Source organism: Acinonyx jubatus, chromosome B1 (genome assembly GCF_027475565.1).
Source record: "Acinonyx jubatus isolate Ajub_Pintada_27869175 chromosome B1, VMU_Ajub_asm_v1.0, whole genome shotgun sequence".
NCBI classification, from domain to species: domain Eukaryota; kingdom Metazoa; phylum Chordata; class Mammalia; order Carnivora; family Felidae; genus Acinonyx; species Acinonyx jubatus.
In genome coordinates this window covers 200733718-200749515 of record NC_069382.1, presented here as the reverse complement: position 1 = coordinate 200749515, position 15798 = coordinate 200733718, and the positions used below count along the sequence as shown (strand labels likewise).

General features: G+C 50.3%; 1 protein-coding gene across 2 annotated transcripts; it reads right to left on the bottom strand.

The window, feature by feature from the left end:
- Nucleotides 1-1625: 1625 nt before the first annotated feature.
- SLBP (stem-loop binding protein) lies at nucleotides 1626-15794 on the bottom strand. Of its 2 annotated transcripts, none has more exons than XM_027065015.2 (8): nucleotides 15624-15791; nucleotides 15368-15484; nucleotides 11152-11256; nucleotides 8414-8473; nucleotides 7984-8121; nucleotides 7197-7346; nucleotides 5594-5675; nucleotides 1626-2581 (listed from the first exon to the last, which is right to left on the bottom strand). In XM_027065015.2, exons 1-8 carry the CDS (start codon nucleotides 15680-15682, stop codon nucleotides 2465-2467), a joined length of 828 nt encoding a protein of 275 aa, XP_026920816.1. In that variant the 5' UTR covers nucleotides 15683-15791; the 3' UTR covers nucleotides 1626-2464. The 2 variants fall into 2 exon arrangements, with proteins under 2 accessions (XP_026920816.1, XP_026920943.1); XM_027065142.2 differs by lacking the exon at nucleotides 1626-2581 and adding an exon at nucleotides 2588-4199 and having other exon boundaries at nucleotides 15624-15794.
- Between the last annotated feature and the right edge of the window lie 4 nt (nucleotides 15795-15798).

The following is a 15798-nucleotide window of genomic DNA, read 5'->3' as shown; positions in this document are numbered from 1 at the left end:
GGAGGATCCAAAGGCCCCTTTTCATTTCCTGCTGCCCGTGCCTCTCAGTCCAAACTCGCGGCTTTCTAACAACCCAATTCTCTCAAAAGCTTTCCGGGTCTCCGGGGAAACCTCTTGGGGTACGATTCCTTACACAAGAGCCACAAGCACAGGTCTCCTCAAAACAAGCCCCCTGGGTCTCGGGGGTCTGCAGAGGGACAGCTCCGGAGCGCCTCGGTCCTACCGTTCGGCGGTCTCACGCCGCACGCCCACAGCTTCGTCACAGACCCGACCTTCCCGGCCGCCCCGCGCTGACACCTGCTCGAAAGCCACTTCTGAACGTCAGCCCCGTGTGCCACCGGGAAGGCGGAGGGTGAGGCGGCCAAGGGGTGCCGCTCCCGTGCACCCAAGCCCCGTCACCGGCTTCCCGCTCCACCCCTGCCTTCCAGCCTCGGTGGCAGGACGCAGAGGTGCCCTCGGCACCGCCTCGAAATCCTGTCCGGACCAACCGGTCCGTCATCGTCCACCTCCACGCTGAACTGCTGCCACACGGCCAGGACCCACTCAGCTCCGGTTCCTAACATCCTCACATCTTCCCACCCACCCCCACTGGGTCTCCCCACAGCCCGAGGCAACCCCCAGAACTTTCCTCCCCAGAGTCCCGCCAGCTCCCGACCAGCTACAAACTCTGTCCCACACGTGAGGATTTTGCTAACAGTCTATACACCAAACTCCTACCTCAGGGCCTCTGCGTCTGCTGCCTCCTGGGGTGGACGTTCTTCCCGGAGAGCACATCTGTTCACACGCCACCTTGTCGGGCATCTCTCACCCAGCCTGAAAAAAATGGCCTCCCGCCTCCCGGGCATCCCCCTGCCCCCTGCCCGTCTCCACTCACCCCTTAACCCGACTCTGTATTTGCTATCTTCTGTCCCCATGGGAGTGTGAGCGCAGACTCTGGAGCACCCCATCTCCTGCACACCTCCAGTGTCTACTAGAACTGACACGGCATGGGCTCAACAAAGGGCACGAAGAGGGCCTCCTGCCCTTTTGAAAACCCGTGAACAAAGTTGCCAAAACCCCCCCTTGGCCTGAAGCAAGTTCAGCATCACTTCTGAAGGACCATCCTTAGGGCACGTGGCCGTGGCCGAACAGCAAGGTCCGTAGACAGAGTTTCCAGGGTTTCAAGTGTACGAGTACCGAGTACGTGCAGTGGGGGGGGGGGGGGGGGGGGGGGGCCTCAAAACCCAGGTCCATTGCCCGCTCCGCTCCAGGGTAGAACGTGCAGCCTGGGTCTGTCTCGGAAAGAGGGAAAGGCCGCGACACCCCAGGTGCCCCGTAAGCGTCCAACCTGGGTCCCCCAGCTTCTCTGCACATCCGCCGGTCACACGCCAAACGCGGCCGGGCCCTGCCGCGTCAGGTCTGGATGGTTCCAGCCTGACAGAGATGCCCCAAGAGCTCCAAACCCACGAGGTCCCCTCCTCACCGGGTAGTTTCCTGATCCTGGGTCAGGCTTCCTTCACCCCCACGTGCTTCCTTCACCCCCATGTGCCGTCCCCCAGCGTCACGTGACAAGGAGATAGATACTTAGATCCTCCAAACGCAGGAATTACCTCAGCAGGCGCCTAGCTGGCAATAAATCAGCTAAAGAAGGTTCTTTTCTTTTTATTTTTGCAATATCGTTCCATACAAAAGCAATAGAAACATAACAGTCTTAACAAGAAGTTTACAATTGAGTATTTGAACAGAAAATCTGTACACATTATCATTTACAGCAACTTTACATGGTGAATTAACTGATTGTAAAAAAACATCCATTCTAAGCCCCTCTGCTGGCAGCCTTACTCTTGGAGTGTTACGGGTGGAAGGCCTCCCTAGTGCTATTTACAAGTACCAAATTAAGACTGTATAACTTACATAAAATCCATTAACTTAACGGCTCAATTTACTAACTTTGACTATTCAGTGCTCTGGGTGAGGCAAAAAAACACACCTTGACGTACTGACAAAAGACCCAAAATTTAAGTTTCCGTAACGATATTCAAGTTATCCAATTATGAGAACGCTCAGTCAGCTACCGGAAAAGAGAGCCGCCATGAGACTGGTCCTGTGAGCGTGTGGTTAAACCCAAACCAGCCACCTGACAAGAGGAGACCGGGTGTCTAACTTACTGGTGGAGAACCAGTTAAAAGTATGTTTGTCAGGGTAACTTGGAGAATGGCAGAGATTAAGCAATTAAGTTTTCAAGTTCAATTTTCCTTGGATTTAGTTCCATTTACAATTTAAAACATGCAAAACACACTCGCTATACATAAAATTAACGCTTCTTAAGAAAATAAGGCAAGAATAACAGTTCACCATGAGCTAATGTGATAATGAACTATGAACAGAAGCCATCCGGTTACAAATGCAGGACACATGCTTGGCCGGTCCCCAACCTGCCGGGCAGAGGCAACTCTAGCTCCCAGTGGCCTCTAGGTGGCACCAGTTAGCTCATGGCTGAGAAATCTTTCAAGGGCTCCGTTAAACAAGCTTCCAAGTCAAATTCGTCCTCCACTCCGCAGTCCACGTGCCTGACTTTAGTGGGTGTGCCAGAGTACACATCCTAGAAAACAGGAGCACGGTCACGGCTAGCCCCCAAGACACGTGGGACTCGCTGCCGCTGGCACCAAACCCAAAGCTGTGCGCCCCAAGGCAGGGGGTGCCTGCCTCCTCCTGAGGCCACGGCCCCGGAGGCCAAAAGTCCATGCGCGCTAGGATGCTTGGGAGAGAGAATTCAAACCATCACCTACTTCAAATTCACGGGCAACATCACACTTTCTTGGAGGTGGATTTGTCAAATCCCTACCCGCTAAGCAACCCCCACCAGAGGCTGACTAAAAGCTGACACCTTTAAGGCGTCCGAGCCCCGGCCCTTTGACCCCTCGGGGGCCGCAGAGTGGACTCAGCCTACCGTCACCCACGCACCGTGCCTTGTGACGCAGAATCGCACCAAACCCCAGGGCACGTGCTCACCGGCCGAGGAGGATCTGTCCTGGCTGCTCCTTCTCCAGCCCACCTCACCCCCAACACGGGGGCCACTTCCTACACCCACATTTGGGAATCAAGTGAGAGAAAATGCACATCAAGCTCTTTGCCTTCGCTCACTCTTTCTAATAACTGTGCTGCCAAAGGGACCGTTACGTACCATACACAAGGCACTGTGTAAAACAAAAAGCCCAGATATGAACACCCACGTGCATCTTTTACAAGCACAGAACAGATGCTGAAAAGCTAGACAAAACGCAAACAGTGGCTCTCAAGGCAGGATTTGGTAATGGTGTGTAATACATTTCTGAACTGCTTCAATAAACAGGCGTTGCTTTTTTCGTTAAAAAGTTTAATTACAAGGTCATACAATCAAACCTTAGAGTTTACAGTCTAGGGCATTTAAACCCACTGAAGTCCAATGTTTCATCCAACTTAAACCAAAGTTGTAAATGAAAAACAAAAAAAAGTTATTTTGGGGGGGCGCCTGGGTACACCCTCCCACCATGGTCATATTCTTGCCTAAAGGGTTCGATCTGAATCTAGTCCTTAAAGAAACAGAACTCCCAAATGAGGAATTCCACGTTATAAAAACTAGCCTGAATCTCCCCAAAAAGCCAAGGTCATGGGGGAAAATGCAGGAAGACTATTCAAAGTTAAAGAACATGTAAGAAATGGCAATTCAGACAAGTAATCCTTGATTCAACTGTGGATTTAAAAAAAAAACAAAAAAACAAAAAACAACAACTTATAATAAGGACATCATTAGGGCAACCAGAAAACCCAAATGTGGATGCTGATGAGACAGTGCTCTGTCAACATGGCATTTCCTGAGCACAGTGACACCGTGGCTGTGTCCAGACTTGGTGGAGTGGGTAAGGGATACACACAGTTCTGGGTGTTCACAACATGAAATAAGGTACCCAGCCCAGGCTTCTCTTCCTTTAGCAAACCCAGCCATCTCTGAACCACCTCCTCCTGGACCCCCCAGGACCTCCCACCAGGAGGACCCCTGCCTCTGATCTTTGTGGTCTGGCGCCCCCTCCCCTTGTCCCCTGGGCCTGAGCCATCTCCCTCTAACTTCTGATTTGGCAGGTGGCATGTTCAGAATCTGTTTCTTGAGCTGGGACAAGGGTTCCTCTTCATCCAAACTAAGGATACCACCAGTTGACATTTTCATGGGTTCCTTTTTAGTCCTGCATACGTGTGAATAAATATCCATAAAACTGGGATCATTCTACCATTAAGTAACCTGTTTTTACTTAATCTCAACAATTTCCCGCATCATTAGTCTTCAAAAACCTTATGACAGAAACATAACTTTGCTAGTCTTCTATTGTTTGACATTTGTCTTATTGCTCACCTCACAGTCACAAAGAGTGGGTCAACAGAGGGTCCACAAGACGGGATGGACCTATGCTGGGCTTACCAAGGAGGTGACCCAGATGAAGGGAAAAAAGGCAATTATGCACGTTTAATTTATAGGCTTCTGAACTGTTCAAACACAGTGCAGGACGACCTCACACAGGATGACCTCACGTAAAGCATAACTGCTCGTGCGTATATCTACTTGTATACACGCAGAAAAGTCTGGAAAAACATGTACCCAACCAACAGAGACCCAATCAATACTACCCAACTGACAGCTGAGATAATTTTATATATTGCTTTTAATCTTTGTAGTTTTTTCCTCCAAAAACACATCGTTTTTAAAAATTGGAAAATATGGGGGAAACCCTAGGCCCAAAACACACCTTTATTTTATAACAATTAGCAAACAGTTCTTGTACTAACAAATCACCAGCACAAACTGTATACAGCTTAAAATTAATGCCTGTGACAAGACCTACGTAAGCACTGGAACCAAAAGGAAAAAAGCCTTACGTTTTTCTTCTTAAAGCTTATTTTCATTGTGAGAGAGAAAGGGACAGAGAGAATCCCAAGCGGGCACAGCACTGTCAGCACAGAGCCCAAGGTGGCGCTCGATCCCAGGAACTGTGAGATCATGACCCAAACCGAAATCAAGAGCCGGATGCTTAACCACTTAACCGAGAATGAAGCCACCCGGGTGCCCCAGGGCTTTTTACTTTTAAACTGAAAATGGTGGGGGCACCTGAGTGGCTCTGTCGGTTGAACACCCAACTCTTGGCTTTGGTTTAAGTCATGATCTCACAGCTCCTGGGATCGAGCCCTGTGTCAGGCTCTGTGATGACAGCACGGAGCCTGCTTGGGATTCTGTCTCCCTCTCTCTCTGCCCCTTCTCCACACATGCGCGTGCTCTCTCTCAAAATAAACTTTACACTTGATCCCAGCCAAAAGGCCGAGAAGCAATAATAAACTTCAAATTAATTAATTAAATAAGAATAAGTAAAATGAAAATGGTAGGACGAACTAGGTGGATCCAACCAAAAACCTAGATTAAGGCCAATAGAGAGGGACTCCACTCAATCTGACACTCTGATGACAACAGGAGAAAGGGATATGGAGCCCCTTACTCATAAGCAGCAAAATCAAACTCTGGCCTCAATGTCAGTTTACAAAGTGGCACACATTGTCAACAATTCACTGGAAACCAAGAAAAGGTACTTACAAAGTTATCCTGAGAGCTTGTCTGGGATTCAGAGCTGCTTTCTGCGGACTCAGTCTCCATTTCCCCGAGGTCCACAGGATGTCTGCGAAGTGAAACCAAACAGGTAAGTCAGCTACCAAAGCCAGGAGGCACGTGATGCAGGAAGGTGCTCCAAGGCTGCTCACTAAACACAAGCACAATCAACACCATGCTGCCCTCTGACAATGGTCACTCGTGTCTCCTCTGCTCCTGAAAGCATCGAGACAGTTTTCAGTGAACCCTCCCTGCCCCAGTGCTGCCCAGTCAACCAGCACAGGGAGAGCTGGCCACAGCCACTGCAAGCGGAGACATCCACCTGGCTCAGAGCACACAACCTGCCCGCTCCCAACTATGGTGCAACTGTTTACACCCCCAAGGGCATCCTACCAGGTAGAAGCAGCAATAATACACCCAATGTGGGGAGGCAGTGGGGGCGGGTGCACACCAGAACAAACCATACAGCAGACGATCACTAATATTTCCAATTTTCCACTCATAAAGAGCACAGAACAACAGCGGCACAGTGGGAAAAAATTGTATGACAGGATGACATCTGTGAGACCAACTCTATAAAGCCATGTTAGAAATTATCTCGAGGACTCCTGGCTAGACTTCTGAGTTTGAGCCCCACATTGAGTCCAGAGAGCACTTACACAAACAAAACGTTAAAAAATCATTTCAAACATGAGTTTATTAATTTCCCCAGCACAAAGCAAAAACTCTAGTGTTTGCTAAATGAACAAATCTGTTTCTGAGGAAGGGAGAGGCTCAGGTCAGGAGGGAGCTGAGAAGAGGTGCTCCAAGGGGGCACAAGTACAAGACCATTCTCTCCAGCTCCCTGTCCGACAGCCAACCCTAACCCTAGACACAACCCTAGGGCAAAACCCCAGGCCTCAGGCCTCTCCAACGAGGCTCCAGTTTAAAAATCAACAGGGGCAGGGCACCTGGGGCAGGGCTCAGTCGGTTGAGCGACAGACTTCGGCTCAGGTGACGGTTTTTGAGTTTGAGCCCCGTATCGGGCTCTGTACTGACAGCTCAGAGCCTGGAGCCTGCTTTGGATTCTGTGTGTGTCTCTCTCTCTGCCCCTTCCCCACTCCTGCTCTGTCTCTCTGTCTCAGAAATAAACATTAAAAAATAAAAAAAGAAGACAAGCAGACTACTTAAAAAGAAAAAAAGAAAGAAAGAAAACCAACAGGAAAAAGATAAAAGGTTTCCTGGACTAAAAGAGACCTTTTATTTTCATAGTTCAACATAAGTTACTCAAATACCTTTCAGAATGTTGAGTTTAAAACTTAATAGACCACAGCCCACATATCACTAGGTTTATTACCAAGCCCTCCTTTCTCTAGCTACAAAAAGTAAATCCAGGAAGCGTACTCTTCCCTCCACCACCTGTGCAGCCACGCAACGGCACACACGTGTGCATGGGGAAAACAGACATGAGGCTGGGGCAGCGGACTATTCTGCTCTCAGAAAACTTCCAGGGGCACTTAGTACGAGGCCAGCGTGCCACACAGGTGATCAAGCGGTATCGGTCACTGCACACGTCACAGAAACAGAGGCCAAGAGTGCAATAAAGACATACATTTCTTGCAGATCACATCCTTCTTCAGGTGGAGGATCCCAAAAATGCAGCGCCACCTTCCAGAGTTTGATCTGCTGGTCCCACGATCGCCGACTATACTTCTTGAACTTGTTGGGGGTCTTGGGATGGATGCCAGGTTGGCGAAGGTGTCTGCAGGAAACAGGGCAGTTATTCCGACACACACTCTGCCCACATCAGCTTGAACGTTAGCCAAACTATGAGATCAGTTACCAAAAAAATACAGATCAACGGAGACTCTATAAAATGAGCAAAACTAACGTATACAACAGCACTGCCCCTTTGATTCTACTATTCTTCTGCTACGTGTGCTCCAAAAAACTACATCTGAAGCCTAGTCCCACTGAGAAATCGACGCTCTAAGCTTTGCAACCTGCGTGTGAGGGAGCAGGGTAGGAAGAGCGTGCTGCTTGGACAAAATGAGGCAACGCTCATGCTTTCCTCCAGTAACATCTTCACAACCTGCAACCCGAACTTTACTTTCTCCCCCATCATGCATGTTAATAGCTTTACATTTATAAGACCACTAGAAGTCTGACGTGAAGTAAGACCTGAAATGTCTTCCAACACCCTGAACTATACAGTGTATTTTCTTATCTTCAAGTCCCTGGGGATCCCATCCATGCCTCTTCACTCATGTAAGTGCCTCAGTTGTTCAATGGTCCTCAGCAGACGTGAGCTACGCCCAGACTCAGATTCACCCCTGAAGTAACCATCCAGGCTGCAAAGCCCCGTGCTCCATCAGGATGTGCCAGGGAGACAGGACTACCTTGGGACTTCTTTAATATAGCGGTCATAGGCGATGGTATTCTTTCCGTAGTTGATCTGTTTCTGCCTCCTCATGAGCACGCTTTCATCTGTCTCTAAGTCAGCTGGTGCTGCGGACCCCGACTCCTTCGAATCAGAACTGAAGAGGAAAGGAACAGAACACACCTTAAGATCACTACGTAAGAAAACGGTGAAACACAACCATGAAAGAACATCTGTCCTCTGGATTCCAAACCATGTTAATCTTAAACAGTCTAGAAATCTTTGTGTGTGTGGGAATTTACTACACAATCGGTACAGCTTCCAACGCAGTGAGGAAAGGACTAACCCAGTACATGCCACTGAGACAACCAGCACCTCATGCACAGTTGTTTCTACTAACAGACTGCAGACCCATCAAATTAAAAAAGAAACCTTTACGTGGCATTTACCTTCCCGACGAGGACTTTCTCTCTCTCCCAAAGTCATTTATGAGGAGTTTTCTTTTATATCTGAAAGCAAAATAAACATCACTGATTTTAAGGCATAACTGAATTAACTGAATACGATGCTTTTAGAACTGAAACAGCCCCCAAGGATAAGGTCTTCTTCCTGAGCAGTGTAGTCTGGATTAATGAGTACAGGTAACAGCACCGTTGGGTGGCTTATTTTTTTTTTTTTTTTGAAGTTTTATTTACTTTTGAGACAGAGACAGAGCATGAATGGGGGAGGGGCAGAGAGAGTGGGAGACACAGAATCCGAAGCAGGTTCCAGGCTCCAAGCTGTCAGCACAGAGCCCGACGAGCCCGACACGGGGCTCAAACTCACGAACCGCGAGATCGTGACCTGAGCTGAAGTCAGACGCTCGACCGACTGAGCCCCCCAGGAGCCCCTGGGTGGCTTATTTTCAATCTCCCTCAGTCATCTTCTCTCATAAGAAGAGAAGTTATACACCAAGATCACACCAAGTGCTTAGGGCAACCAGGCTCTATGAGCAACTGCCTCAATGCCCTTGGGCACCACCACATGTGATAAGGCAGAGGTTCTCTGAACCAAATAAAGTCCCTAACAGTTTCAGGTTAAGTCGTAAGAGCCCAGTTTCAAAGAAAATAAACAAAAGTTGAAATAAAAAGTTGACTTCTAACACCACAACTAGTTAGTTACTAACAAGACGCGTGTGCCTGAGTCCCGCGAACCTCCTCCTATACCTGGAAGAACGGCACCACCACCCCCGTTGTGTTCCCCGCAAACTTCACCAGGCATTTGACTTCTATCATCACAACAACTACCAAACCCCAGCTCTGCCCGGGTATGTCGGCCCAAGGACTGTACACAATCTACCACTGAAACCACGAGCCCCCTCAAACCAGAAGCTCATTTGTCTGAAGTATGTCATCACTGCATCTCCTTCCAAAATCCCCACCCCCAAGTTTGCTGAGGCATCCAACAGTTTGGGCACCGGAAGTAATGCATGAGTTTACTTCCTGTGAACCCAGGAAACATCAATTCTATGCCAGCCTGTGACAACACAGAGAGGAGGCCCTCGGACCACTTTCTCCAGGGCTTCACTCTCTGTGACTCTAGTTGAAAAAGACTGGCTTCAGGCAGGACTAAAACTCACTTCCCAATTTTCAGAGAGCTGGTGTGTGGTATGTGTTACCCTCTTGAGAGCACAGTGAGTTAAATTCTCGTAAAACGTACAGCGGGCCACCACCACCGGCAGCTCAGACCACCCAGGCCTTACTAAAGCAGCAGCCTTCCATCAGGAAAGGTGTGATCCAGGAACAGAGTGGCCCAAAACTGAGCAGGCCTGTTCTGCAAAGCAGAACAACTTTCAGAGGCAGGCCTGTGAGACAACTGAGGAGAAGGAGCCACCAAAGGAGTGTCCAGACAGACCAGGATCTCCACACATAGCACGAGGGCCACGGACAGTCCCTGGCAAGGGGAGAAGGGGGGTCAGGACACACAGGTGAGGCCATGACAGCTGTTATAAACCTCAGGAGCATCGCGCAGAAACTACACAGACCAAATCAAACATCCCAGCTCTACAGTTGGGAAAATCGAGATCTACGTCAATAAAACTAATTCAAAACACTGGAGGGGCACCTGGGTGGCTCAATCCATTAAGCGTCCGACTTTGGCTCAGTTCATGGGTTCGAGTCCCAAGTCAGGCTCTGGGCTGACCCCTCGGAGCCTGGAGCCTGCTTCGGATTCTGTGCCTCCCTCTCTCTCTCTGCCCCTCCCCCACTCATGCTCTGTCTCTGTCTCTCTGTCTAAAATAAATAAACATTAAATCTTTTTTTTCTTTTTTTTGAAACAAAACACTGGAGCCATACCTGTTAACTTCCAGCTCACCTTTCCAAGAGGTATACTGCCCCCCCAACACACACACAACACGTGTGGTCATAACCAGCTCCCACACTGCCTGTGCCTTTCTTAAGGAGGCAGCTAGAAATACCATCAAGCTGCAGATTCTGTGTTTCCCTCTCTGTTGCAGACGTGCAACAGGCAATGTGGCCCTGCTTCTCTGCAGAGAGGACACATTTTCATAAGAATTAAGAACCAATGGACTCAGTTTAACATTCTCCAGGTAATCATGAGCCACAGTATTCTAACTCAAAATTCATTCAGCTGGGGTGGATGGCATATATCAAGGAGGGGAACAGAATTTGTAATCAAGAGAAATAAACGGTGTTTAGGAGTGCATATGAGTACAGGAAGTGGCTTGGCCTTTGTGAGAACCCGGGACACACACAAGAATTTTGGGTACAACTGCAAGGGGTTTAGAGGCCCCCAGTTGGGGACCCCTCACTGCGCCCTCCCACTTCCAAGCTGACATCTGAGCCAGGTGTCAGACAACACACTTCACTGGGGTGGCAGAGCACAACGCGGTAGGTCAGAGCGCATCACGGTGGAAGGACGGCCGCTAAGGCAGGCGTCCTCAAACTCTGGCGAGCAGCCTCATCTGGAGGGCTTCTTCAAGACCTGGCCGGACCCCACCCAGAGTTTGCCATTCAGCGGGCCTGGGGTGGGGCGTGAGAAAGTGCATTCCTAAGAAGTTCCCAGGTCCTGCTAACATTGCGGTGTGGGGACCAAACTCTTAAAAATCATCATTCTAAGACACATCTCAGATTTAACACATAATTGAAAGCACAATAAACAACATTCCAAAACGGTCTGCAACGTATACCTTGCAATTTCCTTGTTAACTCGGGTTCTCATCTCATCCTCTTCGACTGCACTTGCCCAGTCTGAACATCTAGAACGGGGTTTGGGGCCCTCGGGCGTGGTAAAACTGCAATAAGATAAAAATGTACATGTGAACCACGGCACACACTTTCCGTCTCCTTTCAAACAGTGCGTCAGGGAATGTTCACATGCTGTTTGGAGGGTGCCAAGGGAAAGGGCTCTGGGCCAATCTCTGCTCCATAACTTACTAGATCACTGAGTTTAGGCAATTTACTGAAAGCCTGTCTGGGCTTCATTTATCGAACTTCTGGGCACCTGCCATGTGCCAGTGTTGGCTAAATCAGGAGGAAAAAGTCTACTGGGGGGAAGGCAAAGTCAACAAGGCATCTTCAGCCCTGAGAACGGCACCTAATACAATTTCCTTTATTTGTAAAATGAGAAGCTACTTTTCAGCATTTTAAAAAACCGTTAGGTAATACTTCATACTAAGCAAAGTGCCCAGCACGTGAAAGGTACTTAATCAACAGTGCATACTAGTTAGTTTCAGATGCGCGTAATGATTCGGAATATACCACATAATTAAAACAAGAGGGTAAGAATTTACAACTGAGTCCCCGCTACAAGAACTTAGCGCACTGATAACAGTGCCCCACCCCAGAGTTGGGTTAAGCGTAAACTAGGGGTTCAGTTCTATCTAGAGATCAAGGAAACCTTCGGCCAAGTTAAATCTTTGGTCAAATTAGGGAATTTGAAATCTGGCAGTCAGAATTGCTGGTATGTCCATTATCTGTAGATTAGACATAAACTGATTTTTTTCTACTGGCCACCACGGGCGAAGCCAAGCTGGACACGAACTTCAGCTGCAGCTCTAAGCAGCCTTCAGTACCTGAGCTGCAAACCAAACGGCGTGCTTTGGAAGCGCAACTGCGGTAACAAATGAATAATCTCTTTGCACAATTATCGTTTATTCTCTTACGGTTTCCTCACCTAGAAAAACTAAAATTAGATTTCTGAAAGAAAATTTCCAGAATCTAAAAACGCGTGGCAGTGTCTGAAGTCAAATTAATGAACCAAAAGTTAATGTGACTCAGTAACCGTATCCCAGACACAGAGAAGAATCAAATGGGGGGATTGTCCAGAGCTGGACATGGACTTCTCACTAGTCTATCAAGGGGTTCAGGTCTCCACCATGGCAGTTTCCTGAACTTTTAAAGGGTGCTTACAACTGACCTTTTGCTACATCACATATTTTTGTAGAAAAGAAAATGCCTCTTGCAGAACTGAAGCCTCTTCTTATTTTTTTTTTGACGTTTATTTATTTTTGAGATAGAGAGACAGAACACAAGTGGGGGAGGGGCAGAGAGAGAAGGAGACATAGACTCCAAAGCAGGCTCCAGGCTCCCAGCTGTCAGCATAGAGCCCGACGCGGGGCTTGAACCCACGAATGGCAAGATCATGACCTGAGCCGAAGTCGGATGCTTAACCGACTCAGCCACCCAGGCACCCCAAGCCTATTTTTCAGATTAAGTACATCATAGTCACCAACCTATCCTATCTCAGAACAAACACGTTTTTTGGGAAGGTGCTGGAACAGAAAACGAAGCCTATTTTACACAATAAGCTAACCTCCCTCCACAGGAACTTCTCACATCCCGCGACAGATCTACTGCAGGCACCTGTATGCACTCCCCACTCCTCACCATGGCGGACTGGGGAGAAAAGCACTGCCAACGGCAGACACAAGGGCATTTCTGCCACGTTAGATGAATAAGGAGGCCCACGTGGCTAATGAGCTACAGGGGAACCCACAGGGACACCAAAGACTTTTAAGGCAACGTAAGGATTTAACATTTCGTCCTCAGCTAAATGGGAGACCACTGGAGGACTCAGACCCTGACCTCAACGATGTCTGACAGCTTCTGTTCACATCCACTCCAGCCCTGTCCAGGGCCTCTCCCACACTCAAGACCACTTCCCAAGTATCTCTTCTAGTCCTAAGTCTCTAAAAGGCATAGAACTCACACTTATGCAAAAGATGCGTGGCCTCCCCATCCACACCCTCAGGTCTCAATACCATCCTGACACCTTCTCTTGCTCACGGGAGAAGCTTCGGCCTGACTATGGACTCCCCCCCCATGCCAGCTCTGCTCTACCCACAACCTCCTCACCTCAGCACATGGTTCCACAAGAAACAAAGGTGTTCACAGCTAACACTGGAGTCATCCTAGACCCCTCTCTGCACCCAACCCATCAGCAAACATCAGGAATCCTGCTTTAAGAAGTCAAACGTGAGGGGCGCCTGGGTGGCTCAGTCGGTTAAGTGTCCGACATCAGCTCAGGTCATGATCTCGCAGTCCGTGAGTTCGAGCCCCACGTCAGGCTCTGTGCTGACAGCTCCGAGCCTGGAGCCTGCTTTGGATTCCATGTCTCCCTCCCTCTCTCTCTGCTCCTCCCCTGCTTGCGTGGTCTGTCTCTCTCTCAAAAACAAACATCAAAAAAAAATTTTTTTAATAAAATTAGATTTTAAAAAGTAGAATGTCAACCACATATTTCTCCCCATCTTTATTTTTCACCATCCCCTTCCACCTCAACCTAACAGCCCACCCACCTTGTCCCCCTCCATTCAGGCTTCAAACAGGCCAAACGCATCCCCACCCGGGGTGGGGGGGCCTTGGCACACAGACGCTTGTGGGCCGGTTTGTCCCGTCACCACACAGAGGTAACCCAACAAAGGCCTTCCTTCCCTGTGGCCTCTCAAGAGCACCCTAGCCCTCGTCCCTGCCCTGTCTCCACCCACACCCCGTCCCTCTGAAATACCCTGACCAGCTGAGCCACCCGCATCAGAGTACAAGCACAAGGAAAATGAAAGCGTGGTTTCCGAGGTGTCCTAACCTCCCCAGCACACAACGCGCTCTAGAAACAACTCACGTGAATGCTGCAGCAAAGGCTCATTCAGAGAGAAAATACCTGGAGTCATCAGAATGAAAAGAAGGGTCTAGGGAGGAAGGGAGGAATTTGATGTTGCAGAGAATAAAAAACGCGCCCGAAGAAAAGAGGAGGAGGAGGAGGAAGAAGAGGAGGAGGAATCTAGAGGTGCAGACTCTGGTTCAGGTCATGATCTCACAGGTCTTGAGTTCAAGCCCCGAGTTGAGCTCTCTGCTGTCAGTGCAGAGATCCTCTGTCCCCCTCCGGTCTCTGCCCCTCCCCCACTTGCACTCACATGCACGCACTCTCTCTCTCTCAAAAATAAATAAAACTTGGGGCGCCTGGGTGGCTCAGTCGGTTGAGCGGCCGACTTTAGCTCAGGTCATGATCGCACAGTCCGTGAGTTCTAGCCCCGCCTCGGGTTCTGTGCTGACAGTTCAGAGCCTGGAGCCTGCTTCGGATTCTGTGTCTCCCTCTCTCTCTGCCCCTCCCCCATTCATGCGCGCGCTCTGTCTCAAAAACAAATAAACACTAAAAGAAAAAAAAAACTTTCTAAATAAGTAAAACTTAAAAAGCAACAAGGATCTGGAACTCAAATCTCGGTCTGCGGCCTGGCACCTACGCCGTTTTCGCTGCGGTGCGCCGCCCAACTTCTCTAAGCGGAGTCTTCTGGGACCCAACCGAACCAGCTGCACTGAAACGTGCTAAAAGCTTCCCAGTGTCCCTGAAACACAGGAAGGCTCGCTGGCTGAGGCTGAGACCTTTGCTTGTTTGTTGACACTTATCACCGGAGGTCCTGTGGGAACGTCACCTACCCCAGTCACGTGACACAGGGTGCTTCACACAGATAATGAAAATGCGGGCACCTTAACCAAACGTTTGGGGCAACAGCTGCCTTCACTAGAACTAGTCAGGCGCTACGCCAGAGGTGACATGACTAGCCAGGTGCAGTGACCCTCCCTCGCTGTGACTACCCAAGTGTCGTAGAATTTGGCAGCGCGACCACTCAAAGAGTTGTGACCCCCCCCCCAGCACCCTAATTAATCAGAGTCCAAAACCACAAGCCCCTTAAATAATCAACTAATACGAGGCACAGACACCACGAGCGGATCAGGGCGGTAACCCCGAGGTACTCATAACCAGCCAGGACGGGGAACCCGGGAGCCTTAACCAGTCGGGACGGGGGGACCCCAGGTACCTCAGGCAGTCGGGACAGAGTCCCCCCAGGCGCCTTAACCAATCAGGACGGGGACCCCAGGAGCCTCAAGCAGCCCGCTGGGGCCCGGGCCCACCTGTCGGGTCTGCAGTCTCCCGGCGGCTTCGCGGGGCCCTCGGCATCCTCGGGCTTCCTGCGCCTCCCGTCGGCTCTGCGCTTCCGTCCGAGGCTCCACCTCGCGGGGGGCGGCGGGCTGCGGACGAGAGGCCGCGTCGGTGGGGGGGGGGAGGCGGGGTGGGAGCGGCCTCGAGCCCCCCGCCGCCCGCCCGCCCGCCGACCCCCGCCCCGGCCCGGCCCGCCCGGAACGCCCCGGGACGCGCGGCCCGCCTCACCTGGCGTCGCCGTCGCGGCGGCTCCCGCAGCCGGAGGGGCTTCGCGGCCGGCAGGCCATATCGAGCGCAGCGGCGGGGTGCTGTGGCGCCGGGCTGCGTCCTCGGGCGGGGGTCGGGGGCCGGCAGCCGCGACCGTTCCCGCGCCGGCGCTGACAAGCTCTGCGCGCACGCCCCG